Source organism: Scomber scombrus, chromosome 15, assembly GCF_963691925.1.
Source record: "Scomber scombrus chromosome 15, fScoSco1.1, whole genome shotgun sequence".
NCBI classification, from domain to species: Eukaryota; Metazoa; Chordata; class Actinopteri; order Scombriformes; family Scombridae; genus Scomber; species Scomber scombrus.
The window spans coordinates 12,542,650-12,563,977 of NC_084984.1; the positions used below are offsets into that span (position 1 = coordinate 12,542,650).

At 43.1% G+C, this 21,328-nt stretch overlaps 1 protein-coding gene across 1 annotated transcript; it reads left to right on the forward strand.

Moving 5' to 3' along the window:
- The first annotated feature begins 683 nt into the window (after positions 1 to 683).
- LOC133995548 (inactive tyrosine-protein kinase PRAG1) lies at positions 684 to 20,515 on the forward strand. Its single transcript, XM_062435000.1, has 6 exons — positions 684 to 892; positions 6,038 to 6,381; positions 6,470 to 8,223; positions 14,666 to 14,811; positions 15,880 to 16,643; positions 17,848 to 20,515. The coding sequence occupies exons 2-6, from the start codon at positions 6,112 to 6,114 to the stop codon at positions 19,027 to 19,029; spliced, it is 4,116 nt and encodes a 1,371-aa protein (XP_062290984.1). The 5' UTR covers positions 684 to 892; positions 6,038 to 6,111; the 3' UTR covers positions 19,030 to 20,515.
- The last annotated feature ends 813 nt before the right edge of the window (positions 20,516 to 21,328 follow it).

The following is a 21,328-nucleotide window of genomic DNA, read 5'->3' on the forward strand; positions in this document are numbered from 1 at the left end:
GTCCAAAGTTTATCTGAAGATAATATGAGGCTCCAGCAGTCTGAGTTAGATAATCAAATGGATATCTTCCAAAGTTTCTGTGTTTTTGGCACTGATTTCCTACTTTGTGTTCCTCTGAACAGTATTTCGGTAATGAGCTGTGATGGAGGGACAGCAGCACAAAGTGAATTTTGTACTAAAAAGACTAACTTTGGAAAACATCCAGTTGATTTGTATAACCCAGACTGTTGAAGTCTCATATCAGGCTGGGCTAAAGTTTGGATTTTTGTTTGTTTTTGCACAAAACAAGGACTTGGATTTTGTGCCCTAACACTCACATTGAAATTGCTTTGAGAAGGAATCTCTTAATGGCCAGAATGAATATAAGGAACCAGTTTTCAATGTTCATACAGAGACCTGACTAATTTAAGACAGACTTGAAACATTATGAACCCATCATTTAAATTGAGATTTGCAGTTCTTGCAGAATCATGTAAACATGTCTGCTAATAAAGTAAAAATTAAAAAAAAAATTCTCTTGACAGCTGGTGAGACAAAAAACCTTGGTGGAAATCCATGAGTGTGGCCACTGGCCAGACTGCATGGTTAGTGGGAGCTCCTCCCACCTCCTTGTGCTCCCTCCACGCTGCTGCTGCAGAGGACTCCTCCTGCTCCACCTCTGCACACACAACAGCAGCAGAAACAGAAACAGCAGCAGCGTGCGTGGCTGGAGCCGAAACCAGCCTGCAGCATAGTCTCCCGGCTCATTAACCTGTCGCATGTGGGATACGAGAAAACACACGGATATCTGCTGGAATCAGAAGAAAAGCTCCAGCTGACTTTTCTTCAATTTTTGTCTGTTTAATTTTTTTGTGGTGATTTTGTGTTGCCAGGGAAGAGAAAGTCCGAGCAGGTAAGCAGCCAGTAAGCAGTATATAACCTTGGCTACATGGTTACACTGTAGCTGTCGTCTTATCTTCTTCAGCTCTACACCCATTTTATTGGTTCGGCGAATGTTACATTGTCTAGCCTTTATATTTGTTTTACTTAATATATGTAAAGGCAATTTAACAATTTCTTGTCAGTTCCTTCATATCAAGAGGACATAAAGGATCTTTCCAGCCAAATTTGTCAGCGGTTGAAACAAGTGCTCGGCTATATCTTTATTTATCAAATGAAAAAAACGGAAGTCCAAACAAATATCGCAGTGTATTAAGCCCGTGAAGTGTTTGTGGTAAAACAGGTGCTACTAAAACATACAGCTGATATGTTTAGGTGGAAGTTTTGGGGTATTTCTCAAAAGTTTTGGCGGAAATTCCTGCCGACTCCCGAAAAAAACAGGTTGCTCTGAATGAATGACCAAGCGTGACAAATGTAAAAGAATGAATATTCCAAGTGGGTGACTCCGCGGATGTGACCTGGTTATCAGACCATCTTATTAATTACAAGTTGTCTAATTATTTTGATGATGAATGACTGAGCTTTGTTTTTTCCACTTCATCCAATTAAGTGCTTTTTCTGGAATTGCATAGCAGTTCTGTAAAAAGCAGTCCGGTGGCTAATGCACTGAATTATGTTACAGTAACCCTGTAACAATAACAATCAGGTGACCCATGCTTAATAAAGGCTGTCCTATTGCTCGCACGTGCATGCGCTCGTGCGCGCGCGTGCTGGCTGGTGTGTTTAGGTGGGGGCACACGTGCCTGCTGCTTCTGCTTCTGCTGCTTGGTTGCATGCTGCTGCAGATGAATTCAGACAAAGTGCGGTTTTACCAGCTGTTCATTGTTGAAAAGCCATCTAACCTCTACCTTTACTGCGTCTCATAGCCATTTGTGGTTCAATTAAACTGTTGCCATGCAGTCTTAATATTTTAGCCTGACTGCTTTCTTCAATGCATGACAGTCTGTTGGTTCAAAGCATACCTGGCCCTTTTTTTAAAAGAGAGAAACAGACATGTAATTTAGGCATCTAGACAAAGGATATAATGATAAGAGTCCCTCAGATTAGGACCATAATGGATTTTGATTTCTCAGCAACATTGCTTTTTGAGACATCTAGTGGCCAGGCGACAATGTGATGTTCACTGTATATACAAAGGTCATGAGGATATGAGAGCTTGTAACTTGAAGCCTTTCACAATGTCTGCACTAGATTGCCCAAAACTGTAAATTCCTCATCACTTTTAGCAAGACCAACATCCACCCTCCTCAAGTCAATTTTCCTCAAGCTCGTCTTATTTCTTTCTAGCCCCGACTAACATGCTCATGAGATATTTGCCATAGACTGTGTTTTATACAGCTTGAATTTATCATATGGCTGAAGTTCTGGTGTTTATGGCCTGTGTGTGTGTGTGTATGTTTTACAAGAGGAAGTGAGAAATATTGAACCTTGAGCTTGAGAAGGTGTGGGGAATGTGGGCAAGCAGGGTCAATCTCTGTTCAAACAAGCTGAACATGTCGAACTAGAGCCAGAATAAACCTAAACTGAGTTGTAGTTTGAGTCTTGTTTGGAGAATACAGGCAGAGCACAAAAATGTTGGACATTTCGGATGAACCTCCCACGTGCCCAGCTCTGTTGTTGTCATTGATTCCCTGCTGGGGGAGTGAAACAACAGAGATCTGTCTGTCCCTGTCAGTTTTGGTCTAGCTATTGCTCTGCTTGTCTTTGCTTTGTAATTGCCTGATTGTCCCATTAAAACCCTCGAGACATGCTCTTGACTGGCAGCAAGTCTCCTAGAGAACTATCCCTCCCAGCCTAATGATCTATGCGTCTCAAATCAGTCATCGCTTCATATGACTCATGCACAATGCTATAAGACGTTAGGCAAGGCTCAGTTTCCTCTGTTGTTGCAGGAACGGTTAAACAAACAGTGGGCTGGTGGGTGCTTTCCTGCCCAAACTGAGTCAGACAGAACAAAGAAAAATGTAAACATGTATTATCTTTACTAACAGGAAAACTCTTCATTCCTTTAGGCTTAGTAGATTGCAAAGGTTGTTGTTCTGGAGCCATAAACTACCACGAGTCTTAACACAGGTCTCTACAATCCCTTACATTTTGCTCTAGTCTAGAGCTGCAATGATAAGTCACTTAATAGATTAATCAATAGACACAAAATGAATCAGCTCTCTATTTTGATAGTCGAATAATCGAGCAATTTTTCAAGAGGAAGAAAGACACATTTTGACTGTTGGTTGGACAAAATAAGACATCTGAAGACATTGGACTCCAGGATGCTGTGACAGGTGTTTTCCCCCATTTTCGATGTTTCATTGACCAATTGATTTATCATGAAAATAACCAGTAGATCAATCGATAATGAAAATAATCCCAAGTTGCAGCCCTACTCTAATACTTTTGGTCAATAAACAAGAGTCATTGTGGCAAATGTAATACCTAATAATGTATCACAATATATCATATTTATGAGTGTTTACTGTATATATACCTTTCATCAGTGTCTTTGGGGAGGACTTGTTCATCCTTCTGCTCTGTTTTTTCGGATAATTAGTCTAGAAGGTGGGCTAATGCTGCTGTGTACCATTGCAGCACCTTGTTGAGAGGCAATTAAAGCTCTGTAAAGAACATAAAGAGGGACACCCAGATGCGAGGAAACAAATGATCTCTCTGAAATGGTGTTGATCCTCTCACTGTCAGTCCAGTTAAACAGGACACAGACAGACAGAGAGAGAGGAAGGAGGTGTGTGGGTCAGTTTGTTTGTGAGAGAACGAGGACACACATGCGGAGTGGGAGGTTTGAGTGTGTGTTTGTGTGTGGTGAAGGGGGAAGGTAGGTTGTCGTGAGTGTGAGATTCACCCTGGTGAGACCTGCGCCTTTAGACATTCCTGACATTCCGACCTCCGGGGTGCTTGAGGCTCCTCCGTCTTCTTCTAGCATGTCGGGGGCTGCAGAGGACTCTGGAGGGCTTTTATGTCGCTAGGCTCACACAGGCAGGCCCTTTGGTTGAGCAGAAACCACATACCCTCTAATTTAGGAGGCCATGGGAACAAGTAGCACAGCACACACCGGGTCTTCTTGAGTTACATCTGCGGATGACACTTAAATCCTAACAGGGGTCTTCTAGGACCTCGGAAACACTTGTCAGCCCAGATTTCCTCATCACTGTCTTCACATTTTTAAGTAGATGTTTAAACTTTTTGTCATTTACTTTCTGTTATAAATTTCAGTTATTTTCTTACAGATCATTATACAAGTGAATGCATCTCAACTTAAAAAAAGAAAATTAGGGATATACAGATACAACTTTCTCTTCCAAAATTGAATGCAATACATCATCTAATCGTATCTGGATACCAATTTGTTAACAGTGCCTACTTTTTCCTGCATTGAAAATCTTTGTAGCTAATTGCTTAGAATCAACACATTTTATGCAAGGTAACTTGAGTCTGGGGTTGCTATGGCAGTAAAACTGAGTCTGCAACCCAGCAAGACTACATTAATGTATAGAGCCACAGCGATTACACCACGTTCCAAATGATTATGCAAATTGAATTTAAGTCTCATAAACATTTAATTTTTCGTTTTTCAATTAAACTCATGGATGGTATTGTGTGTCACAAGCAAACGGTTGCAGTGGGCCCAGAAATACATGAAGACTAATTTTCAAACAGTCTTGTTTACTGATGAGTGCCGTGCAACCCTGGATGGTCCAGATGGATGGAGTAGTGGATGGTTGGTGAATGGCCACCATGTCCCAACAAAGCTGCGACGTCAACAAGGAGATGGGGGAGTCATGTTTTGGGCCAAAATCATGGGGAGAGTGCTGGTAGGCCCCTTTAGGGTCCCTGAAGGTGTGAAAATGACCTCGGCCAAGTACATAGAGTTTCTGACTGACCACTTTCTTCCATGGTACAAAAAGAAGAACCGTACCTTCCGTAGCAAAATCATCTGCATGCATGACAATGCACCATCTCATGCTGCAAAGAATACCTCTGTGTCATTGGCTGCTATGGGCATAAAAGGAGAGAAACTCATGGTGTGGCCCCCATCCTCCCCAGACCTCAACCCTATTGAGAACCTTTGGAGCATCCTCAAGCAAAATATCTATGAGGGTGGGAGGCAGTTCACATCAAAACAGCAGCTCTGGGAGGTTATTCTGACATCCTGCAAAGACATTCAAGCAGAAACTGTCCATAAACTCACAAGTTCAATGGATGCAAGAATTGTGAAGGTGATATCAAAGAAGGGGTCCTATGTTAACATGTAACTTGGCCTGTTAAGATGCTTTTGATTGAAATAGATTGTGATTTCAGTAAATATGACCTAATGCTGCAAATTCAACAAATGACCATTTTCAGTTCTTTACAACCTATAAAATGTTTTGAAACTGTGTTGTGCATAATAATTTGGAACAGTGCATTTTGAGTTATTTATTTTTGAAATAAATACTGTTATCATTGAGAGGTTTGTTCAACAAAATTTGAATTCTGCTCTAACGGTTGATGACTTGAAAATTATACTGACTGTCATTTGCATTGACTATTTAGGAAAATCAGAGAAAAATATCATTTGCATATAAATTTGGAACGTGGTGTAGTTGATCGACGAAGGCAACTGTTCCGGTAATCGTGTAATGGTCAACTTCTCAAATGTGACAATTTAATGCTTGTCTTTTTCAAACATGGTAATAAATTGAATATTTTGGGGTTTTGGGTTGGACAAAACAAGACATTGGAACCTATCACCTTTGATTCTGTGAAATTATAATGGGCATTGTCACTATTTTTGCAGATTAATCACTAGGTCTATATTGACCTATACTCATATGGTCAATATAGGGCCAATATTGTACCGATATCGAGCAGTCTCTTAAACAGTTTAGAGCTGTGAAAATTGAAAGTTTAGTTGCAAGGAAGAAGAAATGGCATCTTTAGATTAGTCTCAGTTCTTATGTATTACAGACTATGATTATGATATGGGCAAAAGTGATAACATAGACATTGTGACTCTTTTAACAATGTACTGTATTCTTCTTTCTCTCTCCTCCACATACTACCTTGTGATCTACATCTTGTGACGTTGCAACCTTCTGATGGTCAGCCATGAGAGTTCATCACATATCTGCCGGATCACTCCACAGCCACTTCTGACCTAACCTGATTTAGCAAACAAAGATGTCAGCGTGCAGTGACTTTGCAGAACACGTGTGGAAACCCGGCTCTTGTAAGAACTGCTTCCACCTGCTTAGTGCGCACAAGACTGACGGTGGCCTGGATGGCAGCACGCCAGCTGCTTGTCTGAAGAAGAGCAGCCTGGGAGGTGGTGAAGAAGCTGGAGTGACGTCACCGTCACCCTACAGCAAGCCAACCATCGCTGTCAAACCCACTATGATGAGCCTTGACATCAACGAGTCGATGACTGATGTCAACATGAACATTGAGCAGGTAATTCTCTTTTTTCTGTGTCAAAGTTTCTTAATGTCTTGAATAGTGAATGTGATCTTTAATGTATGCCCATATTTCTGTGTGACAGGAGAACACAAAGAGCCCAGTTGAGTGTTTGGGCCTGAAGAAGCTGTTGGGCCTGTCATCTCTTTACATTGATAGCAATGGTTGCAACAAGGCCCATAAAGATGCGGTTCTTCGGAGTCCAGAAACCAAGATGGACTACGACAACTGCTTGTCCTTGTCCCCCAACATCCTGCCTAAAGACTCCATGATCATCAGCAACATCTTTGTCACCCAGGAAGAGGGCAGAAGTTCTCAGGGTTTAAAGAAAAATGCCAATGGAGACACCTGTAGGCAGCAGAATAGTACGACCACCACCAGAACCAAGAGCACTTATAATGGAAGTGGTGTGACTAACAAGGCAAATTATCATGAGGCCCATGAGGCATCTGTGGATATACCTTTCACTGTGCATATTGTCCCTTCCAGTCCTGCCACAGTCCATAGCAATGGTATCAGCTGTGGGACTACTGGTGCTCTCACCACTAAGACATCCAGCACTTCCATCACTTCCTCTATCACAGCTGTAAGCATGCACAACACCAGCCACAATCCTCAATCATCCCTCCACTCTACCACCGTCCTGTCTGTACAGACCAGCCTATCAGACTCCTCTTGTTCTTATCGTAGTAGTACAGATTCACTTCTAGGGACAGAGGGTTCAGGAGGGAGACAAGTCAGGTCAGGGAGCCGTGAAAGCCCACCAACCATGGGTAGCTCACAGTCAGCGCCCAACTCTCCCAGTGGACAGTCAGACACAGAACCCATTTATGCAGAGAGCACCAAGAAAAAGCGCAGGTCACAAGGAACTGGCGTACAATCCCATCCAGAGTCCCCAAACCAGACTAAGAACTCAGCCCAGTGCTCTGAAGCTGAGCTTTCAGGAGAGAGTCAACGGGCCACTATCACTGTGATGGCTGCTCACACAGAAGAGAACAACAGGACTTTTTACCTGAGCAGCCCCGATTCTGCTGTCAGCACCCAATGCAACTTTAGTCCCACAGCACGTAAAGACCCCAGCAGCCCAGCCTTCCGCTGGCCCAGCCCAAGCCACAGTGCACCCTCCTTGATCACAGAAGCCAGCCTAAACCCCACTCTCCACCCCAAGCCTCAGTCTAGCCCGCCCATTCCCCCAAAGAGGACTAGCCGCTCCCCCAAACTGGGCACCTCCAGCCTCTCTCCATCCCTGTCTTCTCTAGGGTCTCTCCCTGAACTCCCCAAATTGGGCACCTCCAGCCTCTCACCGTCCATCTCGTCTCCTGTCCCTCTCCCTGATCTCCCCATGCTTTTCCTTGTCTCTGCTAGAGAAGGACACTTCAAGGTCCATACAGAGAACCACAGTGTGGCATCTGAACGCTGGCTCAAGCCCCACCACCACAGTTCTGGCTGGAACTGTTGCATTGAGGAAGAGGAGGAGGAGGAGGAGAGAGAGCGGAAGGAGGGGGAGAAGAAGAAGCTGCCTGCCAACCCGGGGACAACCTCTCGGGTGACAAGCCTGGTCAATGGTGCCGCTGTCTGGAAGGAGTCCAGGGACTGGAAGGCCCACAGCAGCCCCCCTCCGATGACAGAGCCAGGCACGGCCCCCCCGGCTGCCCACAACAATGGTGCCTGTCAGGGGGAGACCGAGGGCACTGGTGCAGAGGAGGAGGGCAAGCATAACGGGAGCATGCCGTCCAAGCAACCGTTGCATGACGGCTCATCAGAACTGCTGGCAGCCGGGAAGGGAGCTGCCCACCATGAGTCCAATCCACCACCTCCCCCACCTAAGAAACTGCACAGGTAAGAATCATGAAGAACTTTTTGTGTGTACACACCCAATTATTAACCTTTAAATAGGATAGTGCAGTGGTATCTAGTTAAAGCTACTGTATATTGAAGATATATTGATGATAAATATTTGAATGATTTAATTATTGGTTTACTATTTCTTTCAGTTAATCATGTGGTCAATAAAATGTCATGACATGACATAGTTGAGCCCATAGTGAGGCCTTAACGTTGCTTACACAGTTTTTAACACTCAAACTTACAGACATTCATAATAGAAAGCAGAGAAAGGCTGATTTCAATATTTCAGTAGCTGTAACTGGTAGATGCATTTAAATGATTAATTGAATAGGAAAATTGTCACCAATTATTGTCTGACAATTGAATCATAGGGGTGAACACAAATTGAGGAAAACAACTTGGTCTTAATTTAGTTTTTGTTGTTCCCAGATTCATCAACTATACTGATTTCTCCATGCTTTTAACATTTTACTCAGGAAAACTGTATGATATATCTTTATGCTAAATACACCAGCCACCATGAGAATGTGTCCTAAATATTGTTTACAATAAAGCAGCTCTGCTATAAAAATAGAAGTTTAATTACACACTAGCAGACTATACACTTGCTGTAAGATGAATGCTGTGCATTTATCAAACTTGAACTACCCATTATAGCTCATATTTGCGTGCCTGTCCTTCAGTTCCCTACCAGTAACTTGCATTAGCATTAACAGGACTGTAATTCAGCGATGACACTGTGGTTTCATTATATTACATAATTTAGCGCTTATAACATGCACTTAGTCTAAAAGCATAAATGCATTTTGCTCTCTATTGAGGCTATTTATAGTGCTGGTGCTGCTTATGGAATTATAAGCTACAGTATATTGCCTGTGACTGCGCATATCTGCACATACTGTGCATGCATCTCACTGCAGTCATCTGTGTGAATCTTACCGTGCCTTCTCCTTTCATTGCATCATTATTCAGCCTTGAATCAGCCTCCATTCTAGCGCCTGTTTCGGCATACTCCTCAATGCATGCCTTGTTCTATTCATGCTAGTAATGTGACTTTTTCAATTCTAATTAACACAAAAAATGGGTCTGTTAAATAGCCCCCCGCTGTGTCACGTTGCTGTAAATTTGTTTTGGCTGCAGCACAATAGATAGGACTATAAAAAGACAAAAAAAAACAGGCCTCGTCTTATTGATATTGTCATACAGGGACAAAGCTGTTATTAGCAGGCGTTCAGATGCATCTTCGGGCAAAATAATTATCATATTTGCATTGTTGGAATGATTGTGCTTTAAATTATTGATGTTCATGTGCAGCTGCTGAAATGCACATCTTATTTTTAAAAAGTGTTTAATTCTATCACTTACCAGACATGCTGAACTAAACCTTTTCACAATTATTCAAGAGTCTGTCTATTGTGACCTACTCCACAGAGGGCTCCTCGCCTACATGACCATTTTTTAACGGTAACATTTGCACGTGCTTTAACCTGAGTCTGCATGAGGCTAAGAATACACTTTGCTGTCTGAGTCAGCTATCCAAAGCAGGAACAGAAGGGGCCGTGTGTCGCAGTTATTAGAACATCAAATGATCTCCTCAAAATAAACTTTGCTTTGTCTGAGATGGCGCGATGTGGTGTAACGCACGTAGGACTGTGACTTCCTCAAGACAAGCAGATGTTCCGTCGTCTCGAGCTGCTACAGTCAGCAAAAGCCGAGCGGGACTGTGTTACTATCGAAAACACAGATTGGTGATCATATTTCAAGGGCCCTTATGTTTGTTGTAATTCTAGCAAGGACACATCTCCCCTGTTATGACATTGCCAACATTCTGCGCTGATAAAAATACACCTTGTTGAGACACATGTGGGAACACGCCTCAAGCCAGCCTGCGACAGTTGTGGCTTCCCGGTGTTCCAAGTTTATCAGAGGGTTTACTGTGTTTAATCAACAAATGTCTTGAGCTGCAACAATCAGTCGCTTAAGTGACTGGTCAATTGAAGTAGATTATTTTGATAATGGATTCATCATTTTGAGTCTTTTATTAAGAAATTCTGCTTCCAGCTTCTTAAATGTGAACATGGTACTTCACATTCACAATTTTCTGAAAAGACCAAGCGACTAAAGGATTAATAAAAAAAACAAACATTAGAAACTGAATATCAATGTGCTGCAGGCAAACACAATCTCAATCTTGTCTGCGAAGCAATCAAAACCTAAAAAGATTCATTGGTGACAGCGAGGGGGATCTTGTGCGTGAAATGAATGGCTAACATTCAACAATGCAAAGACACACACATACAGGCACCCTGTGAAGCACCATTTTGTTGTGTTGAATCATTTAAAAGCCACAGATGGTTTGGAAAATCCACCTTTCAGAGATTTTGATCACCGTGGAAAGCACCCAATTTTCCCTCCTTTCATTCAGAGCAACAATTTAACCTCCAAATCATGTTACAGGTCGACTTAAGGTGTGTGTGTGTGTGTGTGTGTGTGTGTGTGTGTGTGTGTGTGTGTGTGTGTGTGTGTGTGTGTGTGTGTGTGTGTGTGTGTGTGTGTGTGTGTGTGTGCGTGCGTGCGTGCGTGCGTGCGTGCGTGCGTGCGTGCGTGCGTGCGTGCGTGCGTGCGTGCGTGCGTGCGTGCGTGCGTGCGTGCGTGCGTGCGTGCGTGCGTGCGTGCGTGCGTGCGTGCGTGCGTGTGTGTGTGTGTGTGTCATGCATAAGTGTGTGCAAGTAGGAAAGGCGTGTCAAGTGGTCAGTGAGGATTGCCAAAGGGAGGGGCTTGACAGAACAGATTGTTGCCCCTGGCAACTCCCAAACTGTCTTGGCCTGGCAGGCGATTGCCGCCAATAGAATTAGAATTTATAGATCAGGCATGTGGATTCAAACCCACTGAGTTTGTATCTCCTTTTGCACTCAGAACTACTGTTCCAAGACGTGCTGCCCCTCCCTCCGCAGAGCCATCCCGATCCCTTTTCTGCAGCAGAACAGATACAGATAGCATCTTGTTGCTGTCTGACAGACCCAAAGCTGCTTTAAAATGAACTGCTAGGTATTTGAGTGAATGCTATATATGAGATAAGGGCGCTTTAATTTTGCACATCTAATGGGTGCTGTTGCTGTTCTTGCTGAGAGAGACTTTAAATACACATATGACTCGTGTGGAGCAAGGGTTGTGTTACTACTCATGGCGGGGCTTTAGAGAGCCACCAGTCTGATCCAGGGGCATTTTGTGCCCGCCAGCCCGACACGGACCTCTGCCTCCCCAACATGAGGTAGGCATTTGATCGCAACTTTTTCTTGATTGTGTCCTTTGTATGGCACTAAAATGGACCACACATCTATCGTTAGACTTGTTAAGGAAAATGGTGATGCTCTTGTTCACACAGGAAAATACACAGCAAAAGTTTGAGCTTTTTTCAGGAAGATCATATTAAAACCACAGTGTCTTCGTAAGTCAGCACAGACCTCTGAATAGCACATTGACAGATGAGCATGTGGTCAACTTTTTGCTCTTTCTTTATTTCCTGCCTTTTTCAAGCCCTCTTCTTTATCTCTTCCAATCCTTTCATACTCAGATTAACTTTTTTTTGAGCCCATCCTGTTGGTAAGATTAAAATAGTGGTAAGCCGAAGAGAAGTCGAAGTGAAATAGGTTTAAAGACAAAGTGTGTAACTGTGTTATGTGGTGCAAATTGTGAACGTGGATTGCAGTGAGTAAGGGTAAGAGATAGCTTCCAGAGGAGATGATAACAAGGCAAGGCTGGAGCAGTAGCACGATAAGGATTTGTGTCAAACATTAATGGATCTTTATTTCAAAGACATGGTTTATATGACTTTATAGCCATGGTTACTATCCTCCAATCACGGGTAAAGAAACAATGGGTGTCATTCTTCTCGGCCCTGTATAGTTTTATGCAGAGTTTGCACACTATCACAATCACACACAATAAAATGTAATCTAATACAACAGTAATTCAATAGCTTAGTGAGCATAAAAGAAACACCTTGACATATAGAGTTGATCTGCTCCTGTGATTCTGTTCCACAGTTTCATAAAAAACTTGACATAATCATTATAAAGGTTGTGTTTGATGCATGGATGTTGTAGGGTTTTGTTTTACATTGTACAGGTGTTCCTGATACCACCCCAAATATAAGGCGTAATGCATTGAGTGTAATAACCTTAAATACAGTATTTTAATAGGATTAAATAATTTTTTTTTTTTTCAAATAAGTTAGTTATTGTCTCTACAAAAAATAGCTGCTAGAAAGATTGTGGTAGCTTGTGTGTGTGTCGGTATTTGCACACCCAACAGATCTAACGAATGTACAGTATGTTCTTTGTCTTTTAGTTGTCATTGTACAAATTTACCACAGGAAAGACCCTAAGCAAGACTCAGGAAGTGAAACCACATGTATGTGTGTGTGAACCTGATCCACAACAACAACAACACTGCATTTCAGTCTGGCATCATTACACGGTCACACTTTCTATCTGTAGCTACTTAGCTGTAACACCAATCGGTTCCCACCCAGCTCCTCTCACACCGCTTTATTAATACCCACCACACACACGCACACACCCACACGCATGCACGTCAGGACTGCATGTGCAGAAACAGATCCTGTGTGTTACTTACTGCAACAAGATTGTTTACATTCTAAATCTCGGTGACTGTCGTTGTGGGGCTGATTGCAAAACACAAACCTTGTCTGACAGGTTTCGTGGGACGATCATGATGTGTCACGTAAACCCGACTTTAGCAGAGGAAAAGATTACATCTGAGGAAATAGGCAGTTAAGATGTTTATTAATTGCTGATTAGACAAAAACTAAGCATTCCAAGCACAGTAAATCCTGATGAACAGTGCAGTTTTTTGCCTCCCACTGATTTTTTAGGATACCGTCAGGGTTTTGAAATGTAAATTTAGTAAAGTCATCATTCATTTTAATACTATCAGTTTGTAGATAATCAGTTCTTTTAGAGCTGAAACAGTCAATTAATTGATAAGTCAGTTGGCAGAAAATGATCGAGTCATTGTTTTAGTAATTGTTTAAGAAAATAAATATTATAGTGTTATAACATTTGCTGGTGCCAGCTTCTCAAAAATGAGGATATTCTGCCTTTCCTTCTATTAGATTACAATAAACTAAACATCTTTGGGTTTGGGAAAGTTTATTAGACAAAACAAGCAATTTTTAAAGAAATGTTATACTTTCAATTATCAATCAGTCAACTGAGAAAATAAAATAAAATAATAATGAAAATGATTAAATACATGTAAGTCCTAATTTGAGGTTCCTTTTAGCATGCCCTTGCTCAGAAGGCATACTCAGTCATGCATATCCTCCCACAGGACATAATCAGAGTTTGACATTCTTTCACCAAGGAAAATCTCATGTTTTGGATACAAATCTGAGAGATCTTGAGTGAGACATGCACAAGCGCACACATGCACACACAAAGACCCGTAATCCCTGCGCCCATTACCATTCCCCTCTACCTTACTATTTCCACTGCCTTTCATCACGTCTCCTTTGTCTGTAAAAGGATAGCGGATCCTTCAGCTAACTGCCCACAGAGAATACCCTAACCCTTTGTCTCCCCCCTGTGCTCCTGTCCTTTTTCTCCTCCTCATCTGTTTGTTCCGCTGATTTATGGTGGAATTGAAGTCAGGGGCCAGCAGATAAATGGATAGAAGAGTCATTTTGTGATGGAAGAGAGGAAGGAGAGATGAAGGGATGGGATGGGACCCTGCTTCCCTGAGCCATTAGCGGGTATAATGAGACAAGTGAATGGCTGTCACTCAGCCTAATTGGACACCTTGATTAGGGAGTCGACTCATGCAGTTTTCATTGGTATTATAAGTGGCTGTCAAGGTAGTCCGGAAAAGAAGAATGCAAAGCTTCTGTCGAGTAAACAAAGATAATTGATCTTATTTTTATGGCTGTTTGAAGGGCAGATATTGATAAAGTGATTGTGACCAGTGATAGACTGGAAGCAATCAACTGTCTGAGAAGATTTTTTGGGTTTTTTTGCCGTTAAAAATGAAAAAAACAAATCAAGAAGTGAGCCTCTCTAATAAGGAAGTGAAATCACAATTGACGTTACTTGTTCCGTCATTCAAAATGAAACAATGTGCTTTTTCACGTGGACTCAATAGAAAGTTATCGTAAGAAAACATCCAGGGGAAGTGTGACGCCTCTGCAGTAATAAAATGAAAATATTCCCGCAGTATAGTGATACATTAACTAAAGGAGGACACGGCGCTTGGCTTGGATGGTTCCGTAATATGATATTTTGCAATAACTGAGGGACATGCCTAGGCAAAAAGCCATTCAGATACAGAAAAAAAAACAAAATATGGCTCAAATACATGCTTGTGTGCACCATCTTATTCAGTTATCCTCTCTTGATTGCTTTCTCCATCACAGAGTGTGTGGTAAGATGAGTGGCAGTAATATGGAGCTGGACCGCTGTAGCCAACAAGGGTCAGTAGAGAGTCCTACTTCATCTCTCCGGGGCCTGGGCAGCGCCAGCCTACCCACTGCCTCCACTGACAGCCTGACCGTAGACACTGGTGAGTACAATCAGGTTAAGGGTATTTATTTATCTGATTGCTCCACTAGAAACCTGCACAGTGAAAGTCTAGTCAATCTTATCAATGTGAGTTGCTGTTCAGAAGCTGTATTGTCATTTTTAGCCAGAAAAGCTGCACTTTGTCAAGAGTGAAACTGTGCCACATGGGCGAAAAGAAGGAAGAGAGTGCTGCAAGGTTTTATGGCAGCACTTTGACAGCTTATCTCTTACTCTGCAAGTGCCAAGTGCACATTTTGACAGGGACAAACCACAGTGTTCATTTTTAGGACAGAGTGGGAGATTTCTACAAACCTGAGACGTGGCTCAGAATGAATGGCATGTGCCCCTGCTTCAGGAATTACTGTCATCCTTCACATTAAACCTCTGCAATGCTCAGACACTTGTAATTGCTGTAACTTCCTGGGCAATGTTGTTTGAAGAGATAATTATGGACTCTTGATAACGAAGGAAAAAGGGCTTGGCTACATCCTACAGCGTCCTTTTTTCCTTCTTCTTTACAGTCCTTCCCCCTACTATGAAAGCAGTTATTGGAGGACTGAACCACACAATTATCTCAGTATCTGTCTCTTCTAGAGTAATATCAAGTTCCAACTTTTAAGTCTTTAATTTACAAATGTATCAGAATTGGATGGAAGATGCTTTGAGTGTTAGCTGTAGCCCTGGACTATGGAAATTTCCAGCTCTTTTGAGGAAACGAGGTACGTGTTCATGCTAGGGTTAAGCAGTAGGAAGTGTGTCGTAAATAAATCAGATTCGCAGCTGTCACCCTGGAATATATTATCTGTGCGTACTGCAAGGTTACAGGAAATTAACTCACAAGGACACTAAAAGACAAAGGGTATATTTTGTGAGTTCACAGAGGCAGTATAAAGAAGCTCTTGGTCTCTGGCTATATATCTGTGTGTGTCAGTCTGTCTTATGTCAGTTGATTTTACTGAATGTGGAGTTTGTGTTATTTGTTAATTTGTTTGTGACTGACAGTTCACTGCGTAAGACTGATACTTTGATCATGTTGTAATGCTGATGTAATACTTTTCTTTCTTCTCAGGTTCTCGGGATGCTACACGCATGTCTTGCTCCTCTCCATTTCCCAGTCCTGCGGCGTCAGCTCCAGGGTCTCCTCACCCACCCTTGTTTAACAGCTTAAGTAACCAGCCACCTCCACTCCCCCAGAAAAAAACAGTCAACCGCACCGTGTCGGCTCCGGATAATGCAAACGGAAAACCATTTGTCCGAGCCTACCCACGCCTACCTTTCACCGGCTCTGAAACCAACGTGTGTCGACCCACTGATGTCAGCTCCCGGTCCAGTTTACCGTCCAGCCCTGTTGACCCACGACCCATTTTCTCCTCCAGTGAGTCTCTGGAGCTCTGTCACACCCCACTAGGCCGACCCTCAAGGTCCCGGACGCTGGACGAGCCGCTGAAGAGCCACGGGCGTCTGGGTGTCCACTGCCGAAGCAGTGTGACTTGCTCCTCTTCCCCTCAGCTCAGCGTGCCCTTTTCAGCATCAGAACCAGGCTTGGCACCAAATTTGGGCTCCAGCCTGCAGCTCCAGACCCTCCTGAGTAACATCGACAGTAGGGAGGGCGTGTACTCCAAACTGGGAGGCCTGTACGCTGAATCTCTGCGGCGACTGGCGTTAAAATGTGAGGATCACTTCACCCGCTCACAAAGGAACTCGCTTAGGTTTGAGGAGAGCAACTGGTCTCTGTTCAGGCTCACATCCAACAAGCCGAGCTGCATTGCAGGAGATGCCGTTTACTACTCTGCTGCCTGTGCCTCAGACCCCAACAACTCCTACGCTGTAAAGGTAATCTTGAAGTACTGAGCCTGATTTGACAAGTATTTTATGTATTGAATTGAAAGCGTGTTTTATTTAACTGCTAATATAAGTCATACAGGACTTTAAACAAGTGTGTGTGTGTTGTGTTTGGGAGCTTGTTGCAGTGAACGATTGTGTTCTTTAATGTACAGCTCATGTTTATCTTCTCCACACAGAGCTTCTTCTCAAGCGAGCAACTCACAACTCAGGCAAGATTATCTCCTCTGTTGTTTTAAGGAAGAATTTGCACAGTGACTTTTCGTAAATTGATCTTTTAAGCAGGGATTTGACAGACAGAACGAGGAGATTAAATTAGGGCAGTGGTCTTGTTTGTTCTAAGGCTACAAATGGGATGGTCCCACTGAAAACGCGCAAACCCTCAGGGCATGAAGTGTAAACAAGAAGGAAGAAGGGTGTGGATTCAGTCTCTCTGACCTTTGTCCCCCAGTCCTTACACGGCAGCAGCCGTTTGTACAGTATGTTATGCCACAGCCCGGGCGCCCGTAGTCTTGCTTAATATCTCAAGGCCCAATTAATCTTTACATTCCAGGCGGGATTTACAGTCAGACAAACCCCTGTTGTCAAAGCCAACACGCACACAAAAACTAAGACGTGTTATACATGTAGTACAAGACCAGATTCAGCACAAATACTAATGATCATGTTTCATCTAAACCCAGAATTTATTTGAGTTATACATTATTCATTTTATACGTATATTGCAAAAACTATTTTAACATCTTCTGACTCAAATTTGAACTGCATGAAAGTAGAATTTAGTCCAGTTAGTCACAAAGAAGAGATTATATCTATAAACATGATCCCAACACACTGAAAACTTTGATTTGACTCAAAGTTGAAAATTCTCCCATAGCTTGAAAAAGACACTGCAATGCTGTAGTAGTTGAACAAAAGCTGGGTCAGCCTACAAGGAAAGGATTCTTTATTTATTTGTTAAGCTTTTCAGTTAAGGATTACGTTTAAATCTGCATTAATGACACTGATTTCACTTGAATGAGAACAGGAACTGAATTGGCTTTGACCTTGGATCCAACTAACAAGAATTCCTTTCTTGTGTTTCTTGGCTCTCCTCCCTTCCCGTCTCTGTATGTGGAATCCCTCCCCCCCTGTTCCCTTTCTTCTCCCCTGCTTCATTCCCTCCTCCCTTTGCACTTTGTTTATACCTCTCCAGATCTGTAAGAGTCCATCCATGGAGGCCAAACAGGGTCATTTCTACAGTCTGTCAGTGCAGCAGAGCATTCCTCCCCACTTCAACCTCCAGCAGGACTGTGGCCACTTTCTTGCTTGTGTCCCCCAGAGCATGTTGCCCTCCGATCAAGTCTCTCTGCAAACAACACCTGCTTCATCAGTGCCTCAGTCGTCCACGCCTGCGCCTGGCCAGCAGTCAGAACGAGAGCGAGTGGTGGTCATCACTCCTGAGATCCCGCAGCAGACAACAGCTGACTTTGTTCGGGAGTGGGAGGCGTTCCATAAGAGTCAGCCAGAAGTGTACGAGCGCCGCATATGCTTCCTCCTCCTGCAGCTCTGCAACGGCCTGGAGCACTTGAAGGAGCATGGGGTCACACACCGTGACCTGTGCCTCGAAAACCTTTTGTTGGTGCCTCATCACCGCAGGTCGGCGGCAACACAAACTCAGCCCCCCCAATTTCCCCAACAGAGCAGCAGTGACACAAGCACCAGCAATGGTTCAAGTGCTGTAGACGCTCAGCGTCACCTGCCGCGGCTCCTCATCAGCAACTTTGCCAAGGCCAAGCGTCGATCCTCCGAGGATGCTGCTTCTACCAACGCAGACCCTCGCATCAAACGTGACCACGCCAGACTGGCCCCTGAGATTGTGTCAGCTGCCCAGTATCGCAAATTTGATGAGTTCCAGACTGGAATCTTGATCTATGAGCTCCTCCACCAACCCAACCCATTTGAGGTGAGTCCAGCTCTGAAGGAGCAAGACTACCGCTGTGAGGACTTGCCCTCCATCCCTTCTATCTCCCTTTATTCAGCCGGCCTCCAGAAGCTGGCCCGGCTCCTGCTCCAACCTGACCCCATCAAACGCATCCACATCCAGGAGGCTAAGCGCATACTGCAGAGCCTGCTCTGGGGCCCCAGGAAGGACTTGATGGAGCAGCAGTTCGAGAGACACGGACATGGGAGAAGCTTCGTCGACGGATCCCGACATGAGGGCCTCCTCAACTGGCTCGACGTGAAACGGGCGCTGCTGATGATGAAGTTTGCAGAGCGTTCACTGGAGCCCGAGAGGAACGCAGAGCTGGAGGATTGGCTGTGCTGTCAGTATTTCTCCTCGGCTCACCCTCTGTCTCTCTGCCATACTGCTGAACTGCTGTACTCACTAAAGTGATGAATCGCTTTAGGGTTAAAAATGTGTGCGTGTGGAGTCAAAGTATTGTGTGAGCTTGTGAATGTGCGAACGAGAGAGACCAATTATGTTAAAGTCAATGTCTTGACACTGTGGATGGGCGCAGACAGCGTGGTGCTTTGTATTCTCCATATTGTCCTGAAAATGAGATACTGTGAAGCTGCCCACCTGTTAGCACCACAGCTACATGCATGAGAGTCATGCATCCACCTAACCGTCCACTCTTCTACACAAACAGTATCCTGTCACCTTAGCAAAGAAATGACCTGTGAAAACCTGTTTTTAGATGTTCCTTTAACAGCCACATTCATATAGACTAAAATCGATTTGTGCCAGTTAAAAAAAAGAATATGGACCAGCATCTATAATTCATTAATACACTTACCAAAGTTTCAGGTTTAACACTGTATTGTGTGTTAAATATTAACTGACTCATTTTCCCTCTGAGAACAGGCTAACAGTTGATAATATTTTTTATTCTGTGTCAGCCAGCTTTGCAAAGTACTGCTGTGTTGTGTTTTAAATGTGCAGCTAACTTAATTTTTCTGATATCTAAATAAAAACCATTAGGAAAAAAGCAGACTATCACTGTTGCACCTTGTCTGCCGTTCACACAGTGCTGTACTGTATATTGTGCTGTATATTCAACTTTTCTTTAACCACATCCACACAAAAAATGCACAATAATTCAGTTTCTTCAGTGAATACGTGTAGACATGCTAGTTAGGATGATCCGTGTTGGACAGAATTGCATAACAAACAGACAACATAAATCAATATTCATAAGCTTTACTGTCTAATACTACATGATTGAATTGACAAAATAATTTGCAACATTAGCAATTTCTCCTACTGAATGGATGATGCCCCGTTTTTTGCTTACTTTTAATACATATTTAAATGTTATGACATTTGTCACAGTGCCTTTTGTTCTTTGTATATGTTACAGTGACTCCGAAGCCAAATGTATATATTACTGATCATTCGTCCTTTGTGAAACTGGCCTTTCACCGAATGTTCTAGAAACAAGTTTGTACAGTGTTTGTAGATGATATGAGCAAACAAATGAGCCCAAGCAGGTCTTAAAAAGCCATGAATATGATGAGCAGTAGTTAAAAAATATTTATAATTTGTTATCCTGTAGTTGTCACTGGAATGAATTCCTTTTTGTTTATTTTGTGAATTATCAGGTGCATTTGCTTTTCTTGGCACGGCAGCAGCTGGGCCTGTTTTTTGCCTCCTATTTTTCCTGCGTAGGCTGCAGAGAAAACTTTTTATCTCCGACAAAAAATGTCCTAATAAAGTCCGGCATGGCAAAAATTTAATAAACAAGTTGTTTTTTTTGTCCATGACTGGAATTTCTAATAGCAAGAAACATGGTTCGATCTGACAATTAATACATTTGAGTTATTTTGTGTGTGCCTCACCTATTTGCATCAATAAACTGTGCATATATTTTCTCACAGTAGTATCTGGTGTTTTGATCTTTTTTTGTATAATTAGGCTGTTAATATTTTGTTGATATAAGCAGCTCAGTACTGTTAAAGTGAAACTAATGAATGGGAATTGAAAGACTGTGTGGCAGCTATTTCAAAAACAATGAAAAACTGTAACCCTGCAACAACTCGTGCAGTTAATGAATGCCACTAGCGTCAGGCAGCATGGAAATCCAAAGCAAGATATTATACTGCGCATGAATGCAGTTTCTTTTGCTTAGTTTTTCTGTTTTTCTGTGCAAGTGTACAGACTTTCTAAATGTATATAAGCAACTGTAGTTTTTTAATGTAAAGATTGAGAATAATTATTCAAATTTCAAACTCAAAGACATGTAAGCGTAGACTACTAGCCAATGAAAGCTGTAAATCTTAAGTCTGTAGAAGTAGTCATCCTTTGTGTTAGACATAGAGTGTGTGCACAGCGTATCGCACAGCTCAACACAACAGTTTATACGTGTGGTGGAATCTCAATTTGAGTTTGGAGCCTCGGGCCAAAACAGACCCCAGACTCTCCCCCCAGCCCCCCCCCCCCCCCCCCCCCCCCCCCCCCCCCCCCCCCCCCCGCCTCCCTGGTGCTGCCCCTCGACTCCCCCTCATGTAGCTTTCTGCTTCACATCACTCCTTCAAAACCACTGGCTGCTCCCTTGTCATAGGTGGAACTATGTTGCTATGGTGTTTTGACCAATGGAATGGCATTTCCAGGAAAGCGGTCCGTCTGTCTCCTTCGCTCCTCCACACACAAACACACTGAGAGAAGCAGCCTGTTGAGCAAGAATCCAAATAAC

What these genes read in the sequence shown, in the direction of transcription:
- LOC133995548 (XM_062435000.1), top strand. Translation starts at nt 6,112, where the DNA reads ATGTCAGCGTGCAGTGACTTTGCAGAACACGTGTGGAAACCCGGCTCT. An exon ending in CCACCTAAGAAACTGCACAG is followed by an intron (nt 8,224 to 14,665) that starts GTAAGAATCATG and finishes TCTCCATCACAG; the next exon opens with AGTGTGTGGTAAGATGAGTG. An exon ending in ACAACTCCTACGCTGTAAAG is followed by an intron (nt 16,644 to 17,847) that starts GTAATCTTGAAG and finishes ATACCTCTCCAG; the next exon opens with ATCTGTAAGAGTCCATCCAT.